The sequence below is a fragment of the Vidua chalybeata genome, chromosome 5, assembly GCF_026979565.1.
Source record: "Vidua chalybeata isolate OUT-0048 chromosome 5, bVidCha1 merged haplotype, whole genome shotgun sequence".
Classification (NCBI taxonomy): domain Eukaryota; kingdom Metazoa; phylum Chordata; class Aves; order Passeriformes; family Viduidae; genus Vidua; species Vidua chalybeata.
The window spans coordinates 37,116,659-37,143,218 of record NC_071534.1 but is presented as its reverse complement, the minus strand read 5'-3'; the positions used below and the strand labels follow the sequence as shown (position 1 = coordinate 37,143,218).

The 26,560-nt window shown below is 37.1% G+C and overlaps 1 protein-coding gene across 3 annotated transcripts in view; it reads left to right on the top strand.

The window, feature by feature from the left end:
* Nucleotides 1–26,560, top strand: part of TBC1D15 (TBC1 domain family member 15) — a 34,035-nt gene that overhangs the window by 352 nt on the left and 7,123 nt on the right. For 2 of the 3 annotated variants that reach the window (XM_053943024.1, XM_053943022.1), the window contains exons 2-12: nt 10,584–10,682; nt 10,924–10,998; nt 11,736–11,874; nt 13,653–13,863; nt 17,735–17,834; nt 18,922–19,119; nt 20,594–20,722; nt 22,208–22,311; nt 22,572–22,666; nt 24,059–24,175; nt 26,397–26,497. In XM_053943024.1, the coding sequence (XP_053798999.1) occupies nt 10,584–10,682; nt 10,924–10,998; nt 11,736–11,874; nt 13,653–13,863; nt 17,735–17,834; nt 18,922–19,119; nt 20,594–20,722; nt 22,208–22,311; nt 22,572–22,666; nt 24,059–24,175; nt 26,397–26,497 (1,368 nt within the window). Of the gene's footprint in view, nt 1–10,583; nt 10,683–10,923; nt 10,999–11,713; nt 11,875–13,652; nt 13,864–17,734; nt 17,835–18,921; nt 19,120–20,593; nt 20,723–22,207; nt 22,312–22,571; nt 22,667–24,058; nt 24,176–26,396; nt 26,498–26,560 lie in introns of those variants that run through there. The other variant, XM_053943023.1, reaches the window with a different exon arrangement.

Genomic DNA, 26,560 nt, shown 5'->3' with positions numbered 1-26,560 from the left:
GCCGGCCGGGCAGCGCCCCGCGCCTCCGCAGCAGCTCGGCTCCGGCCTCAGGGCGGCAGGAGGCCGCTCTCCGCCGAGGGCGGGCAGCTCTGCGGCCGCGTTGGCTTTCGGCCTGAGGCAGAGGAACGCGGCTTGTCCCGTCTACGTGTCCGAGTGTCCCCGAGGTGCTCATGGACGGTAGTGGCCTTTCCCCCGGCCTCCGCGCTGGTAGTGTGTGAGAACCTGCCCCCGGCGTGGGTACAAAGCCTTGTCAGTCCTATAATTTGGTAATTTAAAATTTTTTGTATGTCGCGGATCCTTGCCGAGCGTTCCGGAACGAAACATTATTGCTTGACAGGGACTGAGCTCGCAGGAGAGGGAGGTACAAGCAACACCCACTGTTTCCCTCCGCCCCCGCCAACAGATACGAATTGCGTCCGTATTGGTTTTTTGTAGAAACAGTTTTATTTCATGGCTCTGTCTTCTGAAAGCGTTGCTTTGCAATGCAGTGTTCTCAAGCACGTGGATCCTTTATTTAGGATTTAAAATCTCAGTGTGGTGTGTCCGATTGTATGTCGTAGCCATGGTGAGTGTGTGATAGTCTGCGGTTTCACTTTTCCAGCACGGGGCAGAAGATGATAGTTTCAGTTCATGCTGGTCTCGGCGTATGAGAACACACGTAATTAGCCACGTCTGCGCTTCTCCGAGGGTGCTGAGGAGTGACCTTAGCTATAGCATGAAAGTTCCTTAGAGTTGTGCCACCTTACCAGACCCGTTTTAACCAGAATTGTTGGAGCAGGCAATTTGTGCAGCTGGAGCTTTTGCAATTTTACTTTTACGTTCTTTACTGCTGTTAAGTGTGTAAATATAAAGATAGCCATACTGTCCTCCCAGCTATTTCTAGCTATGCACATCTAGTTTTTATGTATACAGAGAAGTTCCTTTTCTGGTTTTATCCATTTTAATATCAACACAGAAGTTTATTGGATGAACGGCAATATTTTATTTTTTTAGATAAAATTTTAATGTTTTAATTTTTCAGGTTGCTTTTTTGTTTTCTACTTAGGGTTTTATCAGGATCTTCTTCAGGATGTCTCTTGTGAAAGCAGCTGTATTATGATGGTTTATATGAGACGCTAGAATGATTGTGGATTAGTTGTTTGTAAATTTGCTGTGTATTCATTGTTCCTTTCCAAGAGCCCTGTTTGCCTGAGATTGCATCTCTAAGATATTGCAAAACTGTTTTAGTTATGCCATGTCCACAATACTAATGCAACTTCTAATTCAGTAACATTCTTTGCCGTGTCTCTTTTAACGCAGAGGAAAAACGACAGTTGTGTTTTCTCAAACTTCACGAAGTGGCTAGGCTGGTTTGACGTTTCACTGCTCTCAGGACCAGTTCCATCCTTCTCTGTATTTCCCCACCTGTGTGTTGCACTATTGCTTTCTTGGATACTGTACTCATTTGATCTGCCAGTGAATATATCTAGCAAGCTGAAATAATACATACAACTGTGCTTACTTTTATCTGGGTTAGTTTTCTGTTGGGAACACATTGGACCACAAATTGTTCCTTTGAGTAGCAGCAAGATTTTGGAAGGGCTTACAAACTAATGAAATTTCACTCCAGGTGGAATAAATGCAGTGTAGGTTGGTACAGACCCAGCATTCTCACTTCAGGCCTTTTGCACTTCAGTGTTTTTACAAGCTGTGGATGTACTAAGTTAACTGCAGTGTTCCTTCTGGCTGGGCAATTTATTGTAATGGGGTGTTTCAGGTGGTAGCTTTCTGAAAGAACAGTAGGCAGTTTGTGGGGTGCTTTATTCTCATGTGGCAGATCTTATCACATGAAAGTAATGTATTTTAATGTATGTTCTCTTTTCTGCAAAATATTACACAAAGTGGTTCCCATGGAAAGCACATGGCAGTATATTAAGCAGCTGAGATAACCTGCATTGGTTCAACTTTCACAAAAACTTGTTTTAGAAAACCACACAAGATTGTGGTTTCTATTACATTTTTACCCTGTTTGCCTTTCCCTTCTCTATTGCAGGTTTTTGGGGTTTTATTTGTTTGGGTTTTTTTGTTTTGTTTGTATGCTTCTAATTTTAATTTTATTTCCCAGACATTATTTCTATCAGTAGATTCAGAATCCAGCTATTTCATGTAGTCTCTGGTTTCTGCTCCGTACAATAATGGGATATGAATTAAATATGTGGTTATCTCATGTACTACTTTACTTGGACTTTTGTCCTGTTATTTATTTTTTTTTTCTTGCTGGAACCTCTTATGAGGTTCTTATCAGTGTTTTTCTCTAAATGGATGGCTAACTCAGTTCAGGAAAAGTTACTGCAGTTGAATTCTGGAGTCATGACTCAGTCTTTATAAATGACCATCTGCCCTAGAACAGTGTGAGCTTCAGTTTTTTGCCCTTTCTTAGAGTTGCCATTTTTTTCTGGAAGTAACTTGGTAGTAAGGTCATTTGTTTTCAGAGGTCTTGACTTTATGTAAACAGGTATATTTATATATTATACATATATTATACTTTATGAAAACAAGTACATTTTCTCTCTTTTTATTACTTTAAAAGTGGCATTTTGTTTATTGTATTCAGAGAACCTATTCTGGATTCACCCTTATAACAGAAAACTGTGTTAGAAAATGAGCTAAAAAGTTGTGTATGGGAATAAGTACAAGCTTCAATTTCAGTCTGTCAGTATACAGGTGATTATTGCAGCTGATCTAAAGACAGTAATGATACTTTTTTAATGTTCTTGGAGTTCAGAGTATCTTCAGCACATGGGCTGTTAGATCTTTCTCAAGTTACCAATTGACACATGGGCTGTCAGATAAGTTATTTTTCACTTGCTTGTGCTCTTGCTCTTTGAGTTAAAGTTTCAGAGTGTTAACTGGCCAAACATCTGAGCTTTATCTCTGAGCTCAGATGTCTGGCCAGTTCAGTAACTAGAAGTGTTCAAGGAGCACTGTAGCTATTACTAAATAGTAGTGGTGTTAGTGCTGTATGTTTGGGGAAGGAATCTATTTGCAGTGGAAGTTTGTTTTGTTTTTTTTTAAATATGGTGTTAAAATTAGCTTTGCATCCTTCAGGTATTTTGTTGGCATAGATACAGTGAATGATTTTAGATGTGTATCTGTTCTGTGGGATAGGCAGTATCTTGTTCCACCTTCTACTAGTTAAATGTGAGTGCACAGAAGCTCCTGTACTATGCATTGTTGTGCCATTTTATTAAGCATTTGGTTTAAAATATTTTTTATATCTTTTTCAGCCTTTATAATTTACTGTGAATACAATCATAATTCTTTTTGATTATACTGCACTTTGTAGGTTTTCTTTGTGAATGGAAGACTATCTCTCTTGAATTTACTTAAGGCTTTATTATGCTTGAATGTAAAGCAGTTAAGTGATAATTCTGAAATTTCTGTATTTTCTTTTTATTTTCTATTCATTAAAGATTTCTCTTTGCAGAAGTACTTACAATAGGACCAGTGGGTTACTAACTGAAGCTCTTGCTGTCAGTACCCTGAACAAACTTGTATTTTCACTGATACCCCTCTATTGTTGCATGAGTAGCAGAAATACCTTGTAGTTCAAGAAATCTTCAGAGCACATGAGGAGAGCTTGAAATATGTACTGTGGTGAAATAGGAGACTTTTCTTATGTAGTTCCTGGTGTTGAGAGCTTTCTCATATTTGTCACAACATGAACAACATTTGTGGGATTTTGTCCCTCTCCACCCCTCCCCCACCTAGAAATTGGGTGTTTTTAAGACTGGCAGGTGTGAAATGTTACTTCCTTGGGAAAAAACATTGAGCCACAGGCTCAGCAGACAAAAGGCATACAAGGTTCAACAAGGCCAAGTGCAAGGTCCGTGGGGCAATCCCAAGCACAAGTACAGGCTGGGTAGAGAATAGATTGAGATGAGTTCAGGGGAGAAAAACTTGAGGCTGTTTGTGGGAGAAAAGCTCAATATGACTCAAATGTCCACCTGCAGCTCAGAAAGCCAACTGTGTTTTGGGCCACATCAAAAGCAGTGTGGTCAGCAGATCACGGGAGATGATTTTCCCCCTCTCCTGTGCCCTCATAGGACACCATGTCAAGTACTGTGTCCATCTCTGGAGTCACCACCATAGGCATAGATCCAGTGTAGCAAAGAGGGCTATGAAGATGGTCAGAGAGCTGGAGCACCTCTCCTATGAAGGAAGGCTGAGAGAGTTGAGGTTTTTCAGTCTGGAGAAGAGAAGGCTCCAGGAACACCCTGAAGTGCCTTCCAGTATGTAAAGGGGGCTTACAAGAGAGCTGGAGAGGGATTTTTCCCAGAGGAATGTAGTGATAAGGATGAGAGGCAATAGCCTTCAGCTGCAGCGAGAGCCTAGGTTTAGATTGGATATCAGGAAGAAGTTCTTTGCTCTGAGTGTGGCGGGACACTGAAAGAGATTGCCCAGAGAGGTTGTCTACTCCTTGTCCCTGGAGGTGTTCAAGACCATGCTGGATAGGGCTGTGAGTAACCTGGTCTAGTGGAACGTTGCCTGCCCATTGCAGGGGGCTTGCAGCTAGATGATCTTTAAGGTCCCTAACCATTCTGTGATTTGTATTTTATTACAATTTAATTGCCAGATATTGTAGCATATCTTCTGTAGAGCAGAAGATTATGTTGATCAAGTTAATGTTGGCTTGGTGCTTTGTGGAGCACTCAAATGTATTGGCACCTAGTCGTTGGAAGCAGACTCTTGATGCAGTAGGTACTTCAATGTGCCTACTGACCCTTTAGCAGTGGATATGTGAGTAAGCTTTGGGCAAACATCAGCTATTCCAAAGAGGAAGATGGCAATTCAAGCAGTATAATATAGACTTTTATATTGAGTTATATTTCTTTTTACTTAATGCATAAACTAAGTTGCTTTCTTTCGTGGGTGTAAGGTCACTTAGGCCAACCATTGTCTAAACTGAATTAATTTTATTGGCCTGTAATTGTTTCCTTACTGTGTTGCATTTTTTGTTCTGTTTCCTTTCCATTAGAATCTGAAAATAAGGTGCTTCACAGCTGCTATATCCGTTGTTGATGTTTGTAGACAGAGCCATTTTTCCTTAATTTGAAGTTTGCAAACCATTCAGACTTTTCTACTCAGTCACTTTCCTATGAACATGTCTGCTTGCTGTTTCAGCTGTTGAATCCTTGGTGAGGTCCTTTACCTGTTTCTCTAACATGAGGCAAAAAATGAAATAACTGCTATTGAAAAGTTGTTAATATCAGTATTTACACAGTGCCATACTTGTTAACTTACTCCAGAGCAGTAGCTGATTGACTATATAAAAGCTTCAAACTGTGTTATGAGATGCTGGATGGCATCTTGGCAGAGCAGTGCTGGCCTCGAGCTGTACTCTGGCAGAAAAGGGGAGTGAGTGGAACACTCACAAGAGTGAGTTCACCCAAGAACACAGGGTGAGAGTATGAAGTGTCTGAAACATGGGACTAACTAGCTGGGAGAGTTGCAATGCTTCTCCTTTCTCTCAAGTGTTCTGTGTGTGACAGGTTGTTGGTATGTGACAGACCTAGGAACAGGAGATGCAAACTATCAGTACACATGGTGACAGCTAATACTTAGGTGCTCAGCACAGGCAGCGTGGAAAATACATGGGTGAGGATGGCAGGACCATCCTGTTCTGTGGTAGCCCCATATCTTAGCTCTCCTTTTATTTGTTGTCGATACTTCATTGTCTTAGGGTGCAATGTTGTCATCTTTCACTAGCGGGTAGCACAGGGTTGTAAATTGCTATAGAATAGCAAGCATTAAATCACAAGGCTTTGGCTTGTATTCTGTCATATATTGTTGGTGTAGCATCCCAAAGGCCTTCTGCTCATACATGTCTTAAACAACAAAAATCCTACATACATTGCCTGTTTGCTGCTCAGTGTAAGCAGAACAACAGAAATATGGAGATATGCATTGTCCATGCTGTGTCCTTATGATATTAAGAATGATGCAATTTATTTCTCAGAAAATGTTACTGGGGCAATGGTGAGACTTCAGAAAACTATTTTTTGCTGAACACAGACTATAAATACTTGAAGAGTTTTCCAGAACCTTAACTAGCATATGCCATGACATGTAAACTGAGCCTACATCCTGCTGCTTCCATCTGTTTTTTTAATAGTAGATAGGTAGACAGCTATTGCTTTGTGCAGCTTTCCTGAATTTTCTGCTGTGGTTCCCTATTTATACAGACCCTCAGTCAGGATACGAGTTGGAATAGCTGTTGTCTCTGTGTGGTACAGTGCTTTCAATGACTGATCTGATTAATTGTGAATTTGCCTTTGACCTCTGTAGCACCCATAGAAAAAAAGAAACAGGTCAAAGTGGCTCACTAGCATTTGGAAACTTAAATAAATTTTTAGCTTTTGGTGGGATTCTGAAACAGACAGGCAATGGGTCTAGTTTTCATTCAATAGAACTGGACAAATAAATATGCTGTGAATTGTGCTTGTATGCTGCCAGCTCAGACTACTTGATAAGCACTAAAGACTTACGAGCATAAGCTTCTCGGGTACATCTTATTTCAAACTTGAGACTTCAGGATTATTAAAAAGTAATACTTAAATCATACTAACTTTTTTCCTACCGTCTCCATCATTTTCTTAGAGAAAAACGTTGCCAGCTGAATGCTTTTACAGTCTTAAGTTGCCTTAAGTAATGCTTATGATTTGAAGTATTCTAGGAACTTAAGGATACCATGGATGGATAAATCAATTCTGCATAGAACTAGCTTTAAGCTAGTAAAATGTCTGAAAATCTTTCAGTAATTCCAATGTACAGCCACAAGATATAATTAAAATTTATTTGAAATCAAGTTATTTTCAAAATTATTCAGCTCCTGTCACATTACATCTTCATTTGCTTTGGTTGCATTGGTGTGTGCTTTTGAAAAACACTCTTCTTTTTTCATTTGTGTTTTTCTTGTGGAACCAGCAGAGTCTGGCTTTCATGTAGGCAATAACATCTAAACCTGTGACATACACATCTCAGTGGGCAGTTCAGTAGATGTTTGCAAACAGGTACAGAAGAAAACAGAACAATCACTGTTTAAGTCTGTAGCAAGGCCTGTCATTGCTGGACAGCAGTTTTGGCCTCGAGCATCTGAGCAACACAAAGGGCTTTTCTTCCCCAAGGTTCTGTTTCAGGGACCAGTGGATAGACTGCAGAACACAGAATTCTTATTAGCTGGATGGTTGGAAGGGCTGTAATACTGGGGTGAGGGATACTTTTGGGATTCTATTAAAATCCTAGGGACATGTTGACTTACCTAGTGACCTGTGGTATGCACTTATTAACATCAATTTGTCTTTTTTTTTATGATGGGCTTATTGATTTTGTGTCGATTTAGGGGAAGAGTGATGGCTCTAATAATATGAAAACAGAATGAAAGATTGAGCTTGTCTCTACATACTTCTCAAATTTGTAAAGGAGCCAATGATGAATATGTAAAATAATGAATAGTACAAAACCAAGGTGAGCCAGTAGGGTGTTTTCCTGTCTTGTAATACAAAAAGCATAATGGACTAACTGAGCAGATAATATTCTTTAAAACTCTTGAATTCTTTCACACAGTGGATAATGAAGCCTTCCTACTTAACTAAAGGTTAAAGATTATCAAGATTTCAAGGAGGTTAGGTTGCTTTCGTATGCCGAGGGGGTTGACAGGTAATACAGAAGCAGATTTGGGTTGGGTTTGGAGGGGTTATAGTTACTTCAACAGCTAATGAGAGGGCATCAGTCTCATTATCTTGCCCTGCCCATATCTAATTCCTTCTACTCTCTCCATATGTAGGATCTCAGTATGTAGATGTCGCATGCAGACCTTACAGAAGTATTTTCCTGATGCTTCAAGTCATACTCCAACATTTACTGCCTTTTTGCATGTTCTGCAGTATCCTACTGCTTAGGCAAGAGGCAGTGTGTGAAGCCATTACTTAGTTTTGAAATCTGTTTTCTTGCATGCTTAAGAGGTCCAAGTGTGCTGACTCACCAGGCGTTTCCCTGAGTATTGGGCTGCAGAGGCCCTGAGCAAAAACCTTTGTAGGCCACACAGTGTGCGAGATTGAGCTACTAAGTTTAGTAGCAGTTGTCTACTGATGGGTGGGATTTTACTCAAATCTAACTATTGGTATACTGTCTTTCAGTTTGATACTTTCCTTAGTACTAATCACTTGTACATGTAATTTAACATTACTTTTAGTCTTTAAGCTGATTTTAAATAGCTTGCCAGTGTTGCAGTACCAGAAAACAAAAATCTGTAACAAGCTATGTTTTACTGTAAAGTACTGTAAGAATACTTAATAGCATTTTTGAATTTTCAGCTTGCTAAGAACTTTGTGTGAAATATAGCTACCCAGTGTAGCTAATTTCAGGTGCTACCACTATTTCTAAGCTCAGTTTGTTCAAATGCATTTATGGAGTTACCTTACAAAGTACTGCTGAATAGAGTGGCTCAGTATTTTGAAGAATTCAAGATGGTAACTCCCAAAATGTTCTGCAGAGGGATTAACTGCGGAAAAACATCTAGATACTCTTTTGTACAGTCAGTGTTATCTCTTTCTTCAAATTAGTTACAGTTCCAGTTAACAGTTGGAAAAAGTATATAAATAGATCATGCTTGTGATTGGAAAAGAAAAATCTCAGCAGCTTGGCCTTCTGGCCTTTCAAACTTGGAGAAGATTTTCTCTTAAATAACAGTATGAGGGGAGTGAGGTGCTTTGTGACCAGTCCTCTGTTTTACAAACAGCCTCTGAAGTTCTGAGCATGTGCTTTGGTTTTATCACCTATTTTGGTGGAGCATGGCACAGGGAGCTGAAGCTCTTACAAAGAGCAATGTAAGATTTTTCAGTTGCATGACAACTGTGGCATTGGAAACACATTTTCTTTTCCCGTGAAAGGAAGTGTTTGTCCTGAGAGATTAATGGACAGAAAAATAATAAAAACAGTTATTGGATATCATACCTTCTAGACCGAGAAGGTATACTTTATGATACTTACTAACATTTTTGGCTGAAGTGCACTTCTACCAGTATAACTCTGATACAAATAGATTTTTTTTTTTTTTTTTTTGAGCAGTGGTTGATGACTGGTTCATATTTCTGACTAGTTTTCATGATAGATCAGGTCCAAATAGCTAGAAGGTAAAACTTAAATAAATGTCAAGGTTGCCTTGTTTGAACAGAACTGAATTTGAAAACAGATAATTGGTAGAAATAGAGTGAGGATCTTTTTGGATAGAAAAGAGGAAAAAAAACTGTAATAGACAACAGGAAAGAAGACTTCCAATATTCTAAAGGCAATGATGTTAATAATCCTTCAAGCAGATGTGCTAAGTGACCTTTAGAGTTTTCTTCCAAGTAATATTTCTGTTTAACCAGGACACTCCTGAAATTTCTTGCTTGTGTAAAAGGTAGAGAAACTGAAGCAAAACTAAAACAGAAAGGATGAATTAAGTGAATTTTATGGCTCTTTTTAAGCCATGTTTTCTCATCTGGCTAGTTAAGCTTACACACCTAACCTTTTAGTTTACTGGCCTGACTACAAGTGTAATGATTTTAGAAAGCAGATAAATGAGAAAAATAGCTCTTGATATTTTAGAACCAAAGAAATACATTATCTGTCTCTCATTAGTTAAAAATTTCTAGGCTTTGCCCTTAAAAATATGTTTCTTAAGGCAGTGTTCGCATCTTAGAGTGAAAATGAAAATGGTTCTGAAACAATTACTGTTACTATTTGATTTATTTCACTTTCACAAAATCGAAGGGACTCTTCACTCTTAGACCAGTGTAAAATAGGACCCATTTACAGTATTTATAGAGCTTTTAAGTGTATGTGTATGTAGCTTTGAAAAGCCTGCTAAATTTTGACAGCAAAGGGTTCTCTTTTTTTTTTTTTTTTTTTTTTTGAGAGCATGATCAGAGTACTGTGAAGGGTTTTGAAAATGCTTAAATGCAAAAGTTATGTGGGCTGTGTGCATTCCTACAAGCCTTTCTTATCCAACTGTCACGTATCCTACCTGTCAGATGGAATCTTTGCTACTACTGGCCCTGAATGTAGGATTAGGCATTTAATTTCAGATTATAGTTTTTTTATTTCTCTGGAGTTCATCTTTTTACAGTATTTGGTCCATTTAAAATTTAAATTAGTTTTATAATTTCAATTCTTAATGGCAGGTCGCAGAAAGGCCGACTATATAAGAAAGCCTTTTAATGTTTTAAAAGCTGTATAGGACTTTCACTGAACCTGTGCCTGCTGATTTAAAAATAACTACGTTTTGAATGCATTTTCTTGTGGTGTTTTAACAAAATATTAGTAGTCAGTATGTTGCTTAGAGGGTAAGTTTGATCAGTTCCATTTCCTCTTGTTTCTTGATTTAGGTAAGTGAAAGACTTGGATCTTGGACTCTTTGTAACAGAATTCCTAACGAGATAGAAGTGTTTATTTCAAATTTTGTCAGTGAGTCAAAATGATAACAAGTACCATAGGGGGATAAACAATTTTAAGGATTTTAAAACATTGTTTTTTAAATTTCATTACTCATTTTTTTATAGGTTGTATATGAGCAAGAAGGAGTTTTCATTCACTCCTCCTGTGGAAAAAATGATGACCAGGACAGCTTAATAGCAGGAATACTGCGTGTCATAGAAAAGGTATTTGCGTAATACAGTTAGAGAACTTTTGTGTATTTGTTGGCAAAGCACATAACAAGTTTGGCAAATCTTAAATGTCTTTTTAAAGTGTAGGATTTTGTAAATGAACAAACATCACATTGTGTTTGACGTTGTCATCGTTTATATGTATATGTAAGTTTTAACATACTCACACCATGACTATGTATGGCAATAGGTACTTTTCTGTGTAGTGTTGAATTTTTTGTGATTTGTATTGTAGGAAAATGAAGTGGTAGTAGACTGGAGACCACTGGATGAGACTTTGGATACTTCTAATATCCTCTGTGCTGGAAAGGTTTGTTTGTTAGATATCTGTGTTCTTCATTATATTTCTCCAGAGATTTTATTTTGTGTTAACTAATGCGTAGGTGATTTCATAACTGGAAGCAAAGCTTATTTATTATTGGTAGTAATAGCTATATGTAGGAATCTTACTTGCAGACTGCAGGCCAGTTCAGGTTATTAGAATATGTGTGTAGGTTGACTGTATTTAGTTTTTACTTGGTTCACAAATAAAATAGTAGGGGACTAGCTATGAATAGTAAAGACCAAATGAGTGTAAATATATAACAGTCACCAGTCCCGCTGCATCTACTGTGTTGTAGTTGGGTGATTCACTCTTCATAGATAGACATGAAAGTGAGAGGTGCTGTTCTAATGCAAAATAAAAACAGAAGTTTGTGGGGGTTCCAAGATGCAGTGATATATGGTATTTAATCAGTGTTAAGAGGATGGGGCTAAATAAAAAAGATTCAAATTTTACACTTAAATGAATAATTTGTTATGGTCATAGAGTCTGCAAGAGAGGCAAAGATATTTTAGGATGTTGGAATTTACTAAGTAAAACCACATAGTCTTAGTCATAAGTCCAAGTTTCCTGTGTTGAACTGTATCATGTTTCTGAGGATTTCAATACATTTTCTTTTAATCTACAAAATAAAGATGCTGATTCTTCATGTTGAAACTGAGAAACTAGGTCAATTTTCATGCCTTATTTTTTTTTTTGCTAGTTGGTTTTGTTGTTTCTCTCAGGATTCCAGTTCTGTTGTGGAGTGGACTCAAACTCCAAAAGAAAAATGTTCCCGAGGAGCAGACCGTCCAAGTAGTTATGAAGCAGAATGGGACATGGTCACCACAGTCTCTTTTAAGAAGAAACCTCATTCAAATGGAGGTACTTAACAAAACAACGTGGAGGGCTTTTTTGTGTGTACAGTGTTCTGGTTTTCTTCCATGATGGCAACTTGTAACTGAAGAATTGCCTTTAAGAATAGCCTTTTTGAAAGGCTGGGATTCATTTGTGCTAAGAGGTGAATCTCTGGGTGTGGAAAAACATTTACAAGTGGAATAGCTGTCATCTGCCTCTTTTTTCCTTAAATTGGTAGAAAATTGGAAGTAGAGTATTGAAAAAGACCATTAAATCTAACTTCTTGCTTCATCATTAGATGTAGTAGCAGTTTTATCTGCACCGGGCTTGCGCTCTTTAAAAGAAGTGGAATTCAAACTAGATGTCATGTTAGAAATGAATATAGAAAAAGAATGCCTTTCCATACTGCAGCAGCAGCGGGAGATGGAATATACAATTATGACATACATAGGTCTTTAATATGGTCTTTTTTATGTGGACAAAATAATTCTACAGCTACACCATTTTTGTTATAGTGTCTCAGTAGAAATGTTGAAAAACAAGTTGTGACAAAAGAACAGTGATTCTCAAGTAATCTTTTTTTCTCTGATTCTCACATAGTGTTTTTTGTTTAATAATACTTGTTTTCCGTGTATTATTTCAGCCTGTAACTGGGGATTATTGTGCTTGTTTTACCATTTTTATAATTACGGATATTCTTAACAGTGACATATAATGGTTTTAAATGTCATGCCTGTCTTGTATGACTACAGGGTTAAGATGTCAGATTATGAATGTTTTTGAGTAAAGCACAGTCCTTGGCTTTTTTATATACACACACACACATAGCATCTCTGTTGGGTAAATATGGCTTACCACATCACTAGTTTGTATTGAATTTTCATCTTCAGTCAGCAGAGCATGTCTTCATCCATACGAAGTGTCACTGAGGACTACAGACTTGGATTATGCTCTTTGCCACTTCTTGCTTATTTCCAATTGCTATAATTTGATGGGAGCAGGCCAGGGGGTGTCCCAAATTCCTTCTGGACATGCTGGCAATTTTGTGTCCTCTGGTAAAGGACACTTTAATCCCTTCTCCTTGAATATATGCAGTTTTGCACAGCATGTATGCAAGCTTGCACACTACAGGAGGAAAGGGTGAGGGGGAGATTTCCAATTCCTTTGCCCTTACTTCGGTAGCAGCCTTACATGACATGTGGCTAGCAACTGTGGGTAATATATAGGTTATAGGACTGTGGCACATATCATATTTAGTCTGAGTAAGTAGCACTACCTGGTCGAGGTGCAGGTTGGATATAGCTTGCTGCTGGAATTTGATACAGCAGATGTACATTTAACTGCTTGATCACCTCTGTTGTAGGATCACAGAGTATCTTGAGTTGCAGGTGACCCACAGGGATGATCAAAGTCCATCTCTTGGCCCTGCACAGGACAACCCCAAGAATCACATGTATACCTGAGAGTGTTGTTCAAATGCTTCTTGAACTCTTGTTAAGCTTAATGCCATGACCACGTCCCTGGGAGCCTGTTCCAGTGCCCAGCCATCCTCTGGGTGGAAAACCTTTTCCTATAAACTGTAGGTACAGTTTTAGGGGAGTAGCCTGATGTACTTGTTGATTGTTTTACAAGGAGGCTCAAAGGGAAATCCAGAAATAGTAGTTACAGTGTGCATTTTATTATTAGAACCAATGCTGGTGTTTATGTTTAGAGTTTGTTTTTTAGGAACAGTGACAGATAAAATGTATTTATAATTGCTAACACTGAAAGTCAAACTAAAATAATGTGCTAATTTTGTTTTTAAGATGCTACAACTCATGCAAACAGAGAAAGCAAGTGGTCGTTCCTGTTCAGTTTGGCAGATCTGAAATCAATCAAACAAAACAAAAAAGGCATGGGATGGTCTTATTTGGTGTTCTGTCTGAAGGATGATGTGAAGCTTCCAGCTCTTCACTTTCATCATGGAGATAGCAAACCATTGATTAAATGTCTTGAAAAGCATGTTGCACTGAATGAGTAAGTATCAGACAACATTTAGTTCTGTAAAATACAGATTATTGGTTTACTTAAATCACGTAAAGAACTTCAGAGTAATACTTCCTGATTGTTATTCCATTCCTTTTTTAATTAGTAGAAATAGTTTTCAAGGTGACTGAAACTGTGGTTTCACATATGCGTTTGGAATGTAAGCTGAAGTTTAAAAATTGTTGGATTGATTTATGATGTATTTTAGAATCTGAAGTGTTACTAGCACTGAATGCCTCAGTTGCTCCCTCTAGTGGGTGCAGAGGCTTCTTATGAACATGCAGTGTAAAAGCTAAATCCTTCATGAGCTAGTTCTATAAAATGTGATAATTTGTTTACAATTTGAGATGGTCTCCTTTGTGCAAAATATGCATGAGTATTTACATGAGTGTGCAAGGTAACTTACAGTACTGTCAGCTAGATCAATTGGTATATAAATGTTTTCCTCCCCAGTTCTGTTCCCCTGTAATTTCTTTCCTGGTCAGTGTTTTGCTCTTGATCTTTACTACACAAATCAACTATCTGAGTGTAAATATAATTAAGACCCTGTCATTCTGTTAAATAATTTGAGATTGTTGTGTAGTTATATTGTGCTACCTCCAAGTTTTTTACTAGGATAGCCTTTTTGATCAGCATGCATACATGTAGAATAAAATAAAATTTTCTGCTCTCACTATGTAGGCATAAGTATAATTTAAGAAGCCAACAGGTAAATAAGGTTAGATAGAGTATGAAGAAATAAATGTGATATGACATGTATACCCATAACAGCTGTAATATTAGTGTAGCCTGTAATTTGTTTTCAAAAGTGTTTTGCTATTGTCACTTGCAACATAATAGTGTAATGACAAATTTGAAGGTGGATAGTGAAATGGCTGTAGGAATCCTTATAGAGGGCTCTTCTTACATTAGTAGCATCACTGAGGCCAGAGATGCCTTCAACAAGTAGGGCAGGTTGATGCTGAGTAATACTGAGGAAAATTTTGCTGGAGAACAAGTCAGTAGGATGTGAGTGGTTGTATATTTATTGAACTGATTTGTGAAAGCCTTTGACAGTTTCAAGACATGGTGTTGGGGTTTGTGATAATCAGAAGTTTTCAGCTGCTTGGAGAAGGTAGCATGGTCAGTGTGTCCAGTTGGTAGAATGGCTGTAGCATTGTATGTGAGCTTTGTAAGGGGAAAAGTCAGGAAGACCAAAGGAGAGGCTAATAGGGGGACAGGATGAACTTGTAAATAGGAATATTCTCTGTACAGCTGTAGATTAGAAAATTAGAAAATTTTGAATGACAACTTCATCTTAAATCCTGAGGGTTTTTTTTTTCTCTAGGTTCCCTTCCTTAAACATCCTCATTTAGATTCATAATTTCCCAGCCTCTGCAGGCATAGGGAAACATTGTTGTCCTGTTGTTCTGAGTCACAGAAAGCTTTATATCAGATCTGTGTAATCTGTTACCTGTGGACTGCGACAACATATTTGAAATTTTCTAACTGATTTCTAGGATAAGACAGCAAAACTTGAGGTGATGTTCAAGCTTCCAGGCTGTGCTGTGCTGCTTGGTATTGCCACCTTGAACAGTTGAAAGCATTAATGAATACAAGAGCAGATACTTCAGGAACTTTAAAGCAAAAAGTAGCTACGGAAATTCAGTTTGGATGACCTTAAGCATTGATGTGAGCAGGAACTTCCAGTTTTAGTTTCCTTATTCAGTTAAGGTCTCTTCTGTCACCAAATTATCTTCTGTTGTCTAGTCATGAATTATGATTATTTTTTTCTAAGGAAAGAGAAAAGAACAAATAGGCCATCCAAGTTATGGAAATGACAGAGTCAATCTGTATGTTTCTGTTTTTTTCCTAATGGTTATTCATTCTTTAGTACATAATGTATCTCAGCTCACAACCTCATTTAGGAAAAGATGTTTACTCAGCTGTCTGGATGCCACAAGTAAATATTTGTCAGTGTAAATTACTTGTTATCCCAACTTGTATTTTATAAAATATGGGATATTGATATTAAGGCAGAAATTTTAGCTTACGTATATATTCTCTTTATGTTATAGGTATTTTCTGATGTTCCTGTTACCTCAAGATTTTGTCCTTCTCTAACACTATTCTTTATAAATATCACGTCATTGCTAAAATCAGCATGAAGCAGCGAAACTCATACAAAATAGTTGTGATTTGTTGTCCTAAGGATTAGGTGCCTTGTCATTTGATTGCACCAGTCTCAATATTGAGAAAATACCATGTGCACAGATGACACTTTCTAAGTTGCAGGACTATGAGGAAGTTTCAGAAAGTGTCTAGCTCACAAATTTTTGAACATTACTTAAGTAGGTGTTGTTACCTGCCTGACTGTCCAGAAAGTGTGTTTAAAAGAGAGGTATGGTGCAAGGTTTTAATTCTTTTAGTTAAGAAAAACATAATACATGACTCAGCCTTTGCCCCTGTGCTGCTCTTTAGAAAAAGCCAATTGAGCTTCATTAACTGTTGGTGCCTCAGAACTATGACTGTGATGTCTGGCTGTCTCAAAAGAAGATCTCTTGTTGCATTTCATATCCGTCAGTGTTTACAGTGTCCTGTCCTGTTGGAATGGGAAAGAGATAAGGCTTATTAAAGTTCTTATCTTTGACTTTAATAACATGGTAGATGATGCAGGTGCTAATAAAAAGGAAAGTAATTTTTCTTTCAAAGACTAGAAATAGTGGATTTAAACTTTGTGAGAGAGAAATAGAGAGGTATTTTATAAATATAAGTCTGTGCAATGGATTAGGGTCAGATGGCAAAGTGCTTGGCTTTCTCCTGCCTGGATACAAACTCTGAAGCTTGAATGTCAGCCTGCTTTCTGAGCTGTTCTCTCTTCTATCATCTACTGAGCAGTAAACTGGTGATTCAGCAGCTGCTTAAGGAAGTAATGGGGTGCCTGTGCTGGAGAAGGGGGCAAATGGGATGTTGCAGGGGGAGTAGGTGTGAGAGCAAAAGAAAAGATTCCTTACTAGGAGCAGCATGGTTTCAGTGCCTTTGGTGTCATTTTCATCTGCCTATGGAGCCCTGTTGAGTAGCAAATGTATTGAGTAGGAGTGTGCAAATACAGTGAGTTAGGCCAAGTCAGGTTTGTGTTCATTAAGCTTTTGGAGTCTACACAGAAATATATTTGCAGGGCTGTACTGAGGTGGTTCTGTTTTGCAGTATGATGGCTCTGATGATGTCTTTTAAGCTCCTATCAGTATGAATCTTAGAATTATTCTGACAGGATCTGTTGTAGTACTATTGGTTAGAATTTGTTGATGTGCTTTCATACATTGAAAAGCAGTTTGTATTCCTTAATGTAATGTTTTACAGGGTGCCATAATATAAGATTTACTAACTGGTAGAATGAATTCCTTAACTGTATGGGTGACATAGGCTCTTTTAATTTCCTCTATTATTTTAAGGGAGTTTCAGCATATATTGTGTCGAGGCCGTGTCTCACTACATTTCCTGTGTCACTTTTTTTTGTCCATTGTCAAAACTAGAAAAATGTACTTGAAGAAAATTTTGTCACCTACATGTAAATGGAGTAATCTTCCCATGTAATTTCTCAAAAAATTTTCTAAAGCTTCATTTTTCAGGGAATGAAATAGTACAATTCAGAATTAATATAAAAATAACATAATCTTTTGAAAAATGAAGGTTCTGTTTTATGTAGCGTTAGTTGGTTAACTTGTGCCAAGGACTGATCTTTCATCACATGAATGATCTTGCATCAAATCTTTTATTTTTTGCACAAAGCCTGAAATGTGACTTCAGAAAACCAGTAAATGTTCTGAAAATTTTACAGAAAAAACCAGTTGGACCCAGACATGCTTTTTAAATTTTATTGTAGATCTCCACATGATGAACGGGTTCTTCTTGTGAAGACTCAGAAGTCACTGTCTCAGTCTTTTGAAAATCTCTTTGATGAACCATCTTATGGCTTATTACAAGTATGTAATATCTTCAAGTTTTTTATTCTGAAGACATGTATTGAAAAAATGCACCCTACCATGTCACAGGAATATTCGCTGAGAAATGACTTAATGCCATTGTAGAAGAAATAATGCCATTTATGACATTGTTGTTAATTATTACCAAGAATAATGCCATTGTAGAAGCATTTACTATATCCTAAACCAAATGCTTGCTATAGAAAGTACACTTAATTGTAAGTTGTTTTCTATGATGTAATAACTTCTCAACTTTCCTGTGGTATTATTTCAAACCTATTCAAGTTCATGTTCTCTGTGATTCATACATTTGTCTTAGTCTTAGTGGGGAAAGGAAACATTTCAGGAGATACCACAACATATTAATTATAATTTTCTAAGTTTTCCTTGACTAAGTATTCTTTTTATTGATATTTTCTGAGGCTTTTGAAGGGATAATGGAAATACAGCACCAAAGAGGACAGTATTGGCTAAAAATACGGGGTTTTTTAATACTAAACGGTTTATCATTTGGTGGGGCTTATGGACTTGTGAAAGTCAGCAGCAAAACTTGAGTGACTTAAATGAGGGCATAGGGTTGATCCACTGATGTGTTTAATTAAAGGAATTCTTCATGAATTAATGACATTCGTTTCTGGATTTAGTTGTCAAATCAAAATTTGTGTGAAATTCCTAGCAGAGTACATGATTGTTCAGACTGTTTTCTCTGTGAGGGTAGGGAAACTGGGTGTAAGGTTTCTGTTTTGTGCCATGAATCACTGATAGCAAACAGTGGATCTGATCCAGTTATATGTGTAGGTCAGGCTTGCTGAAAACACTGTTATCCAATCTGTCAAATCAATTTAGCAGTATTATCTTCATACTTAAGACGTGTTTTTTAATCATGTGATGACTGTTCTGTATTACTACCAATACATGAAACTTAAATAATTTTGAGATCTACAATACCTTTCCTGATGTTTTCCTTTGAGTACAAGAATTACAAATATATATATATATATATATATATATATATATATATATATAAATAACAAATATATTATAAGCACAGGTGTTTGTGTTTTGCTTGTTTTCCATGTTATAACAGAAATGGAAGAAAGATCCATACGTAGTAACAATGGGAAAATTTTCCAAAGTCACAAACTATATTGTTGGTAGTTTACGTTCAAGTGATCAATCAAATCAGAGGCGACCACCATCAGAAATGGCAGACTTCCTCAATGATACCATTCCAGGGCTGAAGATAAATCAGCAGGAAGAGCCAGGATTTGAAGTCATTACACGAGTGAGTCTATAAATTAATGACATGGATGCACTGATTGGTTTTATGCACTCATTTAAAAGAAATGTAGGACTTGAAGCATGATGAGTTATACTGTTTATGCAATTGTGGCATATTACCATTTATTCACAAGGATTAAGATCATCATCAGTTACTTTTGAGTATGTCATTCTTATGTCTGTGAACGCGAGTTTTCTTTGAAAGGAAGTTTGTAATTAATGAAATGGTGACTATAGTTATGTTAGAGGCACTACCTTAAAAGGTGTCTGATTTTATGTTCAGTGTTTCCTCTGAGGTCAATTAGAGCTATATTAAGTAAAATTGGAGAATGCAGGCTAATAACCAACTTTCTTGGCTAGTCGCTCCTAACATTTCAGTTTCTTTTGAGATCAAAAAAAAAATTAATTGGATAATTAATGTCTAGAATGTACAAATTACAGATATATGCATGATTTGAACCAAAGCTAGACTGAATTTATCATTGGATCATGAATCACTGTGGACACCTGTTGGAGTCTTTTACAGATATGTGGAAAAGGTTTATTTTTAAATGCTTGTGATTATTATTTGAGCAGCTTACATATTTTTAAAACATTAAACTATTTTATATGAGGGAATTTTTGAGTTCAAGCTAGTGTTAATATCTTAGCAGTAGCTGCATGAAGAACATAATTCTAAGAAGTTGTTGCCTAGCACTTTGTTAATTTGTCAATGAGAAAAAGTATAACAAATGCTATATATGGAAAATAACATTGACCTATATGTTTTAATCTGACGAATGCCTTGCACTTCTAAAGAGTTGAAATACAAATTGATTTGGGGGTTGCTATCATAAAAGTATTTTTAGAAAGTAAGAATTTACTTTCTGCTGAATTCTCCTGTACTTAGACATGGAATTTGGGAACTGAGAGACTAAGCACAAACTGAAACTTTTGATGGGTGTTATAAATTCTGAAAGCACATACATCCTTGGGTTTTTTAAGAGGCTGTGTACTAAAACTGATCTTTCTAGTCACATTGTGCAGTCTATGTAGGGATAGCATCTCCAAACCCAGGCTGGTTTTCAGTTCTCTTGTAAGATGCACTCATATGTATCAGGAATGTGTTTTTGAAGTGAAGCTCCCGATTATCCTTGTTTGCTGTGTTGCATTAGTTCATGGGAAGCTAGCTCAGAGGTGTTTGTGGAATTAGAAGGTTATGTAAAACACACATACATCCTCCAAAATCAGAAATATTAACATGTATAGTCAGGTCCTCAGCACCAAGTGTCTTACTCTAAAGATCTGCTTGTGTTGGCCCACTCTACTTGCTCATGTGGGTGCAACCTTAGATCCTTAAAGTTGCTGAGGTATGTGCATGTGGAAATATAATTGCACTGACTATAAGAAACTGGCAAGCTTAGTACCATTTGTGCAGTTGTTTGCAACTACTGAAGCACTTCATTGGGATTCATATAATGCCTTTGTGTGTGTTTCAGATCAACCTAGGGAAACAACCTGAAGTTAGTAGAAGAGAGCCTGTGTCAGCTGAAGAATGGGCTAAGAATATGGACTCTGAAGGAAGAATTTTAGATGTTGACTACATAAAACGATTGATATTCAAAGGGGTAACTAGTTTTTCTAAATTCAGCAAGACCTATGGCTTGATTCTGGCTTTTACTTTCCTTTCCAAACTGTGGATATTCTGCTTTCATTAACTTGTAATGTTTAATGCAGAACTTTGAGCATGACCCAGACAGTCATTATTGAGAGACTTCATAAGCATGGGTTCATGCCAGTCAAATACCTCAGCAGTCTTGCAGCTATATAAAGTGCTCTACAAGGAGGGACATCTTGTTGTGGCTGGCTAAAGGAAATGAGTTGGAAATACAGATGCTTAAGTGATAAAACAAATGAAAGTGGCTTTCAGGAAAAGACCAGTATTGCAGTGTTAGGATATTTGGTTTATTCTTTTCTCTTACAATGTTTTTTCCTGTCCTTCTCGAGCAGAAGCTTCTGGTTTTGCCCAGCTGTTTGCTGGGATTTGACCCTCATCAGAGCAGTGCTAAACACTTTTGCTGGTATTTTTAATTTAACTGAGGGGTTTTACAATATGAATGTGAATTTAGTGTCAGTGATGGAAATTTTGAAAACTAATTGTGTCCTGTAGCTTTTCTACCTAATGTTACTTCAGTATTTCTATATTTTGGTGGGAATGCAGCTGCCTTGATGCATTCATTTTGTGTGTGTATGTTTACAAGCAGAAGTAGAAAATGATAGCACTGTTCTTTAATATTAGTGTGCCTGATGTGCCCAATTAAGGATCCTTCCACAATAATGAGAATTACTACAAACCTTTTCTTCCTGTAGCCCACTTTCCTGTCAATCTCTGCCCATTACTAGGGGACTGAGTGCTCTATTTTATTTATGATTCAAGATCTCCAAAGTGGGGACTCTAATAGCAAAAGTTCCTTATTCTTATGTCTGTACTGCAAGAATTTCAAGAAATTGTCTTGATAAGAGCAGGATATGATTCAGCTCCACACATTTTTGTCATCTAAAAATGATGAGCATTACTTGGGAATATTTCTGACAAGCAGGCTTCTTGAAAGGACGCTAGTATTTTTGACTGAAAGATTCATTGAAGGTTAGCCATGTCTTGTGAGATGAAAATATTTGTTTAAAAACACAAATAAATGGAAGACTAGTCCTCAAGGTCGTTTCATGGCAAGACCAGAAGTTTGGCAACTGTAACCAGACGCAGTGTTATATTTTTTACATTTCTAAAGGTACTTTTTTTACTTCTTAAAGTCTGTGATGCCTGTAAGTTTTTTATTTTTAGCAGTTAAGCAAAAATATAGGAAAAAAATATTTTCTAAAGTTTCTTTTTTTACCTAAGTGTGGATCCAGTGCTTCTACAGTATTCTGTTTAATCTTCTCATTTCCTCCTATTTCCTCCCAGCGTGAGACCTGGTTAGCACATGAGACTTAGCTACAATGCAAAAAGAAACTGACTTGAAGTTGCTACTTTGGGAAGTGTTGTATCAGTCTAGGAATGTTTCCTCACAGTATGATAATGCTTTTGTTGATGCATCAAACCCTTTTGTCCCTAGGGTCTGTGCCATACTTTAAGAAAAGAGGCATGGAAATTTCTTTTGGGATATTTTCCTTGGAATAGCACTAAAGAAGAGAGAGCAAATCTGCAAAAAAGGAAAACGTGAGTACAGTGACTTTTTTCTTACAAAATAAATTTAAAAGGTGCATCTTTTTAAGACATAGTGATGTAGAAAGCCCTTTGAAAGACAGCTGCTAAAGTTGTTGAATGCAAGAACCTGTGACATCTTCTTAAAAATAGTTTTACTGAAAACATTACATAAACAGGTGTTGTTATCCCATTTATCTCAAAGAATGAATGAATGCTTAAATTAAAAGACGGAAAGGTGAATGTTTGGTTTCAAAATTGTCGTTCTTCTTCAGGGATGAATATTTCAGGATGAAACTGCAGTGGAAATCTGTCAGTGAGGAGCAGGAAAAGCGAAATTCAAGATTAAGAGATTACCGCAGTCTTATAGGTAAATTCATGTTTAGAAACATATCTAAATGCACACACACTTTTAAAAGTTAATATGAAATTGAAGAGCTTGCATGAAGACGCACTAAAAATGAAATGTTGCTCTTTTCAGAGATGTCTAAACTGGGTTATGTACTTAATATTAAAACTTTCTCAAGCAGAGTAATTCAGAGCTTTACATATTAGTGTTACTAACTGGATTTTTAAACTTCCTTTACTCAACAACAAAAGACTCTTTATTTTGTGTTATGTCATAATGTGTTTTTACTGGAAATCTTGTTAAAATAATGACGTCCAGTATGAATGTGAAAATGTCTGTTCATATTTTATAATTTCTTATGGGGATTTGTGTATGTGCATTCTGACTTCTGGGGTTAACACCTACTTCTAAAAATTTAATCAAATTATGCTGAGTATTAGCAGTTTGTATTCTCATTTATCTTTGGTAGTGAGATTTGGGCATCCATGTTCTGGATTACTAAATATTTTTTTCAGGAATCAGGTCAAGATTTCTTTGTTATTCTGAAAGAAAGACTAAACTTATTTCAGGCAGTTACTCAACAGACAAGCTGGAAGGGTCAAAGTAGTCTTGTCTTGGTAGACTAATAAACTACATTTTTAGAGAATGATAACAGAAAAAATATATTCTGAGTTTAAAAAAGGCCAGGTGCTTATTTCTGTTGAGAAAATTATTTTAATTTTTAAGTATTTGAAATGTATGTGGCAGTATTAGAGTTATGTAGTAAAATAGATTCAAATCTACAAAATACTTCTTTTATCAAACTGCATTCAAAATTTTGCAAAATTTCAAAATATATTGGTCTTGAATTTCACCTTATTAAGGAGTATACTGTGTGCTTGGTATGTTTCAGACATCAAAACTACCTGATGAAAGAGGTAGTTTCATCTGCCATGAGTTACAGGAGCTTATTACACAGTATTTATAAAATACCGTTATGAACTGTCACAGTGTCTTTGAGCTGATCATGTGGGAACTTTGCAACTATGGATTATGCTGCATTGCATCAGTATTCATAAATGGCATTGTAGAGTTAGCTTGAATAAAATTGTTTTTAATCCTCTTAAGTGTAAAACATTTTTGCTGAATTATAATCAGGATTTTTTTCCATGAAATGCATTATCAAAGAAAAAGCAAAAAGCTTCAAAATATGTTTGTAAGCAAATACTTTCATTGCAGATAGGAAGGATTTTCTTTATTTTAAAACATTCTTTATTTTGAAATGGCATTAGTTATGTAGTTGTCTCAGACACTTCAAAGCTTTGCAACAGTGTTTGAGAAAGAAATCATCAGCTTAGATATTCTGAATCAATTTGATACTGGCTTTGTAAGACTGGTTTTTAAAGTGTTTTTAAATCTGGACTGTTTTCTTAGAAAAAGATGTTAACAGGACAGATCGAACAAATAAGTTCTATGAAGGCGAAGATAATCCAGGACTGATTTTACTTCATGATATTTTGATGACCTATTGCATGTATGACTTTGACTTAGGTAAGTTGTGTCCCTCTGAATGTAAAAGCCTTCTTGGCTTCTGATATGCAGATTTCCTTATGCAAAGTCCTATTAATAGAATTGAACTTGTATTGATTGCAATTATTTTTGTATTTTTTTTTTTAAATATAATAATTTGTAGTGTTTAATAATGTAGATTTGTTGGTTTTGGGGGTTTTGTGTGATTTTTGTGGTTTAGGTTTTTTTGTGTTGACTTTTTAATAGAATTGAAGCAGTCTTGCTTTTCAGAGTTTTGAATGGGTTTGGGTCTTCAGAGCTGGAGTGTTATATATATTTTTAAGACTGATAATATCAACAAAAATGATAAGTCAGCTGCCAGTGCTGTAATTAAAGCTCAGTATGCTGAACCAGCTGTTTGTAAACATGGTGTTCTTTTGAATATATAAAAAGCTGGTTCTTGAGAAGTGCACTTAGCAATCTGTCAAAATTACATTTTAGTACATGCATCTGCTGCAGAGGGAAGAGCATATAACATCTCACTTTAATCGCACTGTTAATGTGATAGCTAAGTCTTGATTTCTTGTTAATTGTGTTGGGAAGGAGGGAAAAGATATTTGCAGTTGGTTCTCCCTTCACCCCTGGCATGACATTTGGCTGTTGTATACTTTGGAGTTTTTTTGTGTATTCTGTATCAGAAAAGTTTTGGGATTCTAAAAGCCCACTTTATGCCAGATTTTGAAAACAAGAAGTAAGATTGAATCTTTAACCGCTAGTAAACATGCTGCAGAGCTGTAGTGCGGCGTGGGTTTTTGCTCTCCCCGGCTGCACGCGGCTCTTGGGAGCCCGGCTGCGGCGTAGCTTCCACGTGCTGCCGGGGTTTGCTGCCGCGGGTTCCCGGACACGGCTCCGTGTCTCGGGTGTGTGGGCTGGCCAGCCTCTGTTACCGTGCGCTAGGGACTCGGCAAAGAGGAAGGAATTTGTCCATTTACTCCGTGCTTGGCAGGAACGGTTTATTGGTCACACATGGCGCGGGTCGATGGAAAGACGCGACCGCTCCCGTCACTCGCATGGGAGAAAATGGCGCCTGGGTGCTGGCGGGATAGGGCTTTATGGAGGGGCGGGGCGAGAGGATCCACGGCCTGCCGCCCAATAGGGGCGGCTGCCGTGGTGGTGACGCCAGCAACCGTGACCAACCAGAGAACCCCGCAGGGGCGGGCACCGAGCCGCGGGCTGAGCGGGATCGTGTGGCTTGGGGTGGCCAGCACAGGGTTTCCCGGGGCCGGACGGCAGGGTGGTTACAGGAGCGGCACAGGGGTAAGAATCCGGCAGCAGGCAACATGGGGGCAGAAACCGTGGGGGGGAACAACACGGGGGAAACGCGGGATTACAGAACTTATTTTAACATAAATTAAAAACCCTAATCTAAACCCAAACTCCGGGATGCAACACTGTAGTTCTTGTCAGCTTTCATTCTCTCTGAAAGAGAGTCTTGTTCTTTGGCTTGAAAGCAATACTTTACTATTAATTCCCTTTCTCACTTTGATAGTTGAATTCCTTGTTGTTGTCTGCTTGGTTACACAGATGGTCTTAGGCTTGGGTGTATTTAAAGTACTGTCCAAGCAGAACAGTCCCAATTTCCTTAAATAAAGGAATCTTTAAAGCATATTCAGTGACAGGAAAAAAAAAGAAGTGTAAAATGCAAAGTTTTCTTCATAAGAACTGTTTTTCTGGAATTGCAGCTCAACATCTCTTTAAGTGAATTTGAGAAGAAAATCTTCATTAGAGGGTGGGTGAGGGAGTGCAAAGATACTCAAAATTTTTAAATGTCTAGAAGAAAGTAATCAAGTACAAATAGAAAGGAGATGATATACAAGTTTGTATTTGTGATGGTGCAAAATAGAGACTTAATCTTAAAAATATCAATATATGCTTCTGAGTTCTAAATAGGAACATTTTTACTAAAAATATGTTGTGTACAAACTCAGTTTGTACATATTTTAATAGCTATTGGAACAATGTGTTTGCTTTATATTCTCTTTAGATGGGCAGAAATGGCTTGTAAATCTTATCAGATTTACGGGATATTGGTGCTTATTAATACAAATTTGTCTTTACAGGTAGTTGAATCAGAGAATTATAGTATCTGTATGTGCTAATATTTGTTTCACTCAGTCATTCATCACACTTGAAAAATTACTGTTTAACTGCTGAGTTTAAATTTCTTTTTGCTTTTTCCCCCCTCTGCTTTTTCTCCATCAAGGTTATGTGCAGGGGATGAGCGACTTGCTGTCACCTGTCTTGTATGTTATGGAGAATGAAGTAGATGCCTTTTGGTGCTTTGTGTCATACATGGATCAAATGGTAAAATTAGGTTTTTTTAGCTCAAAGAAACAGATAAGCTACAGATAGTATTTGGGGTTAATT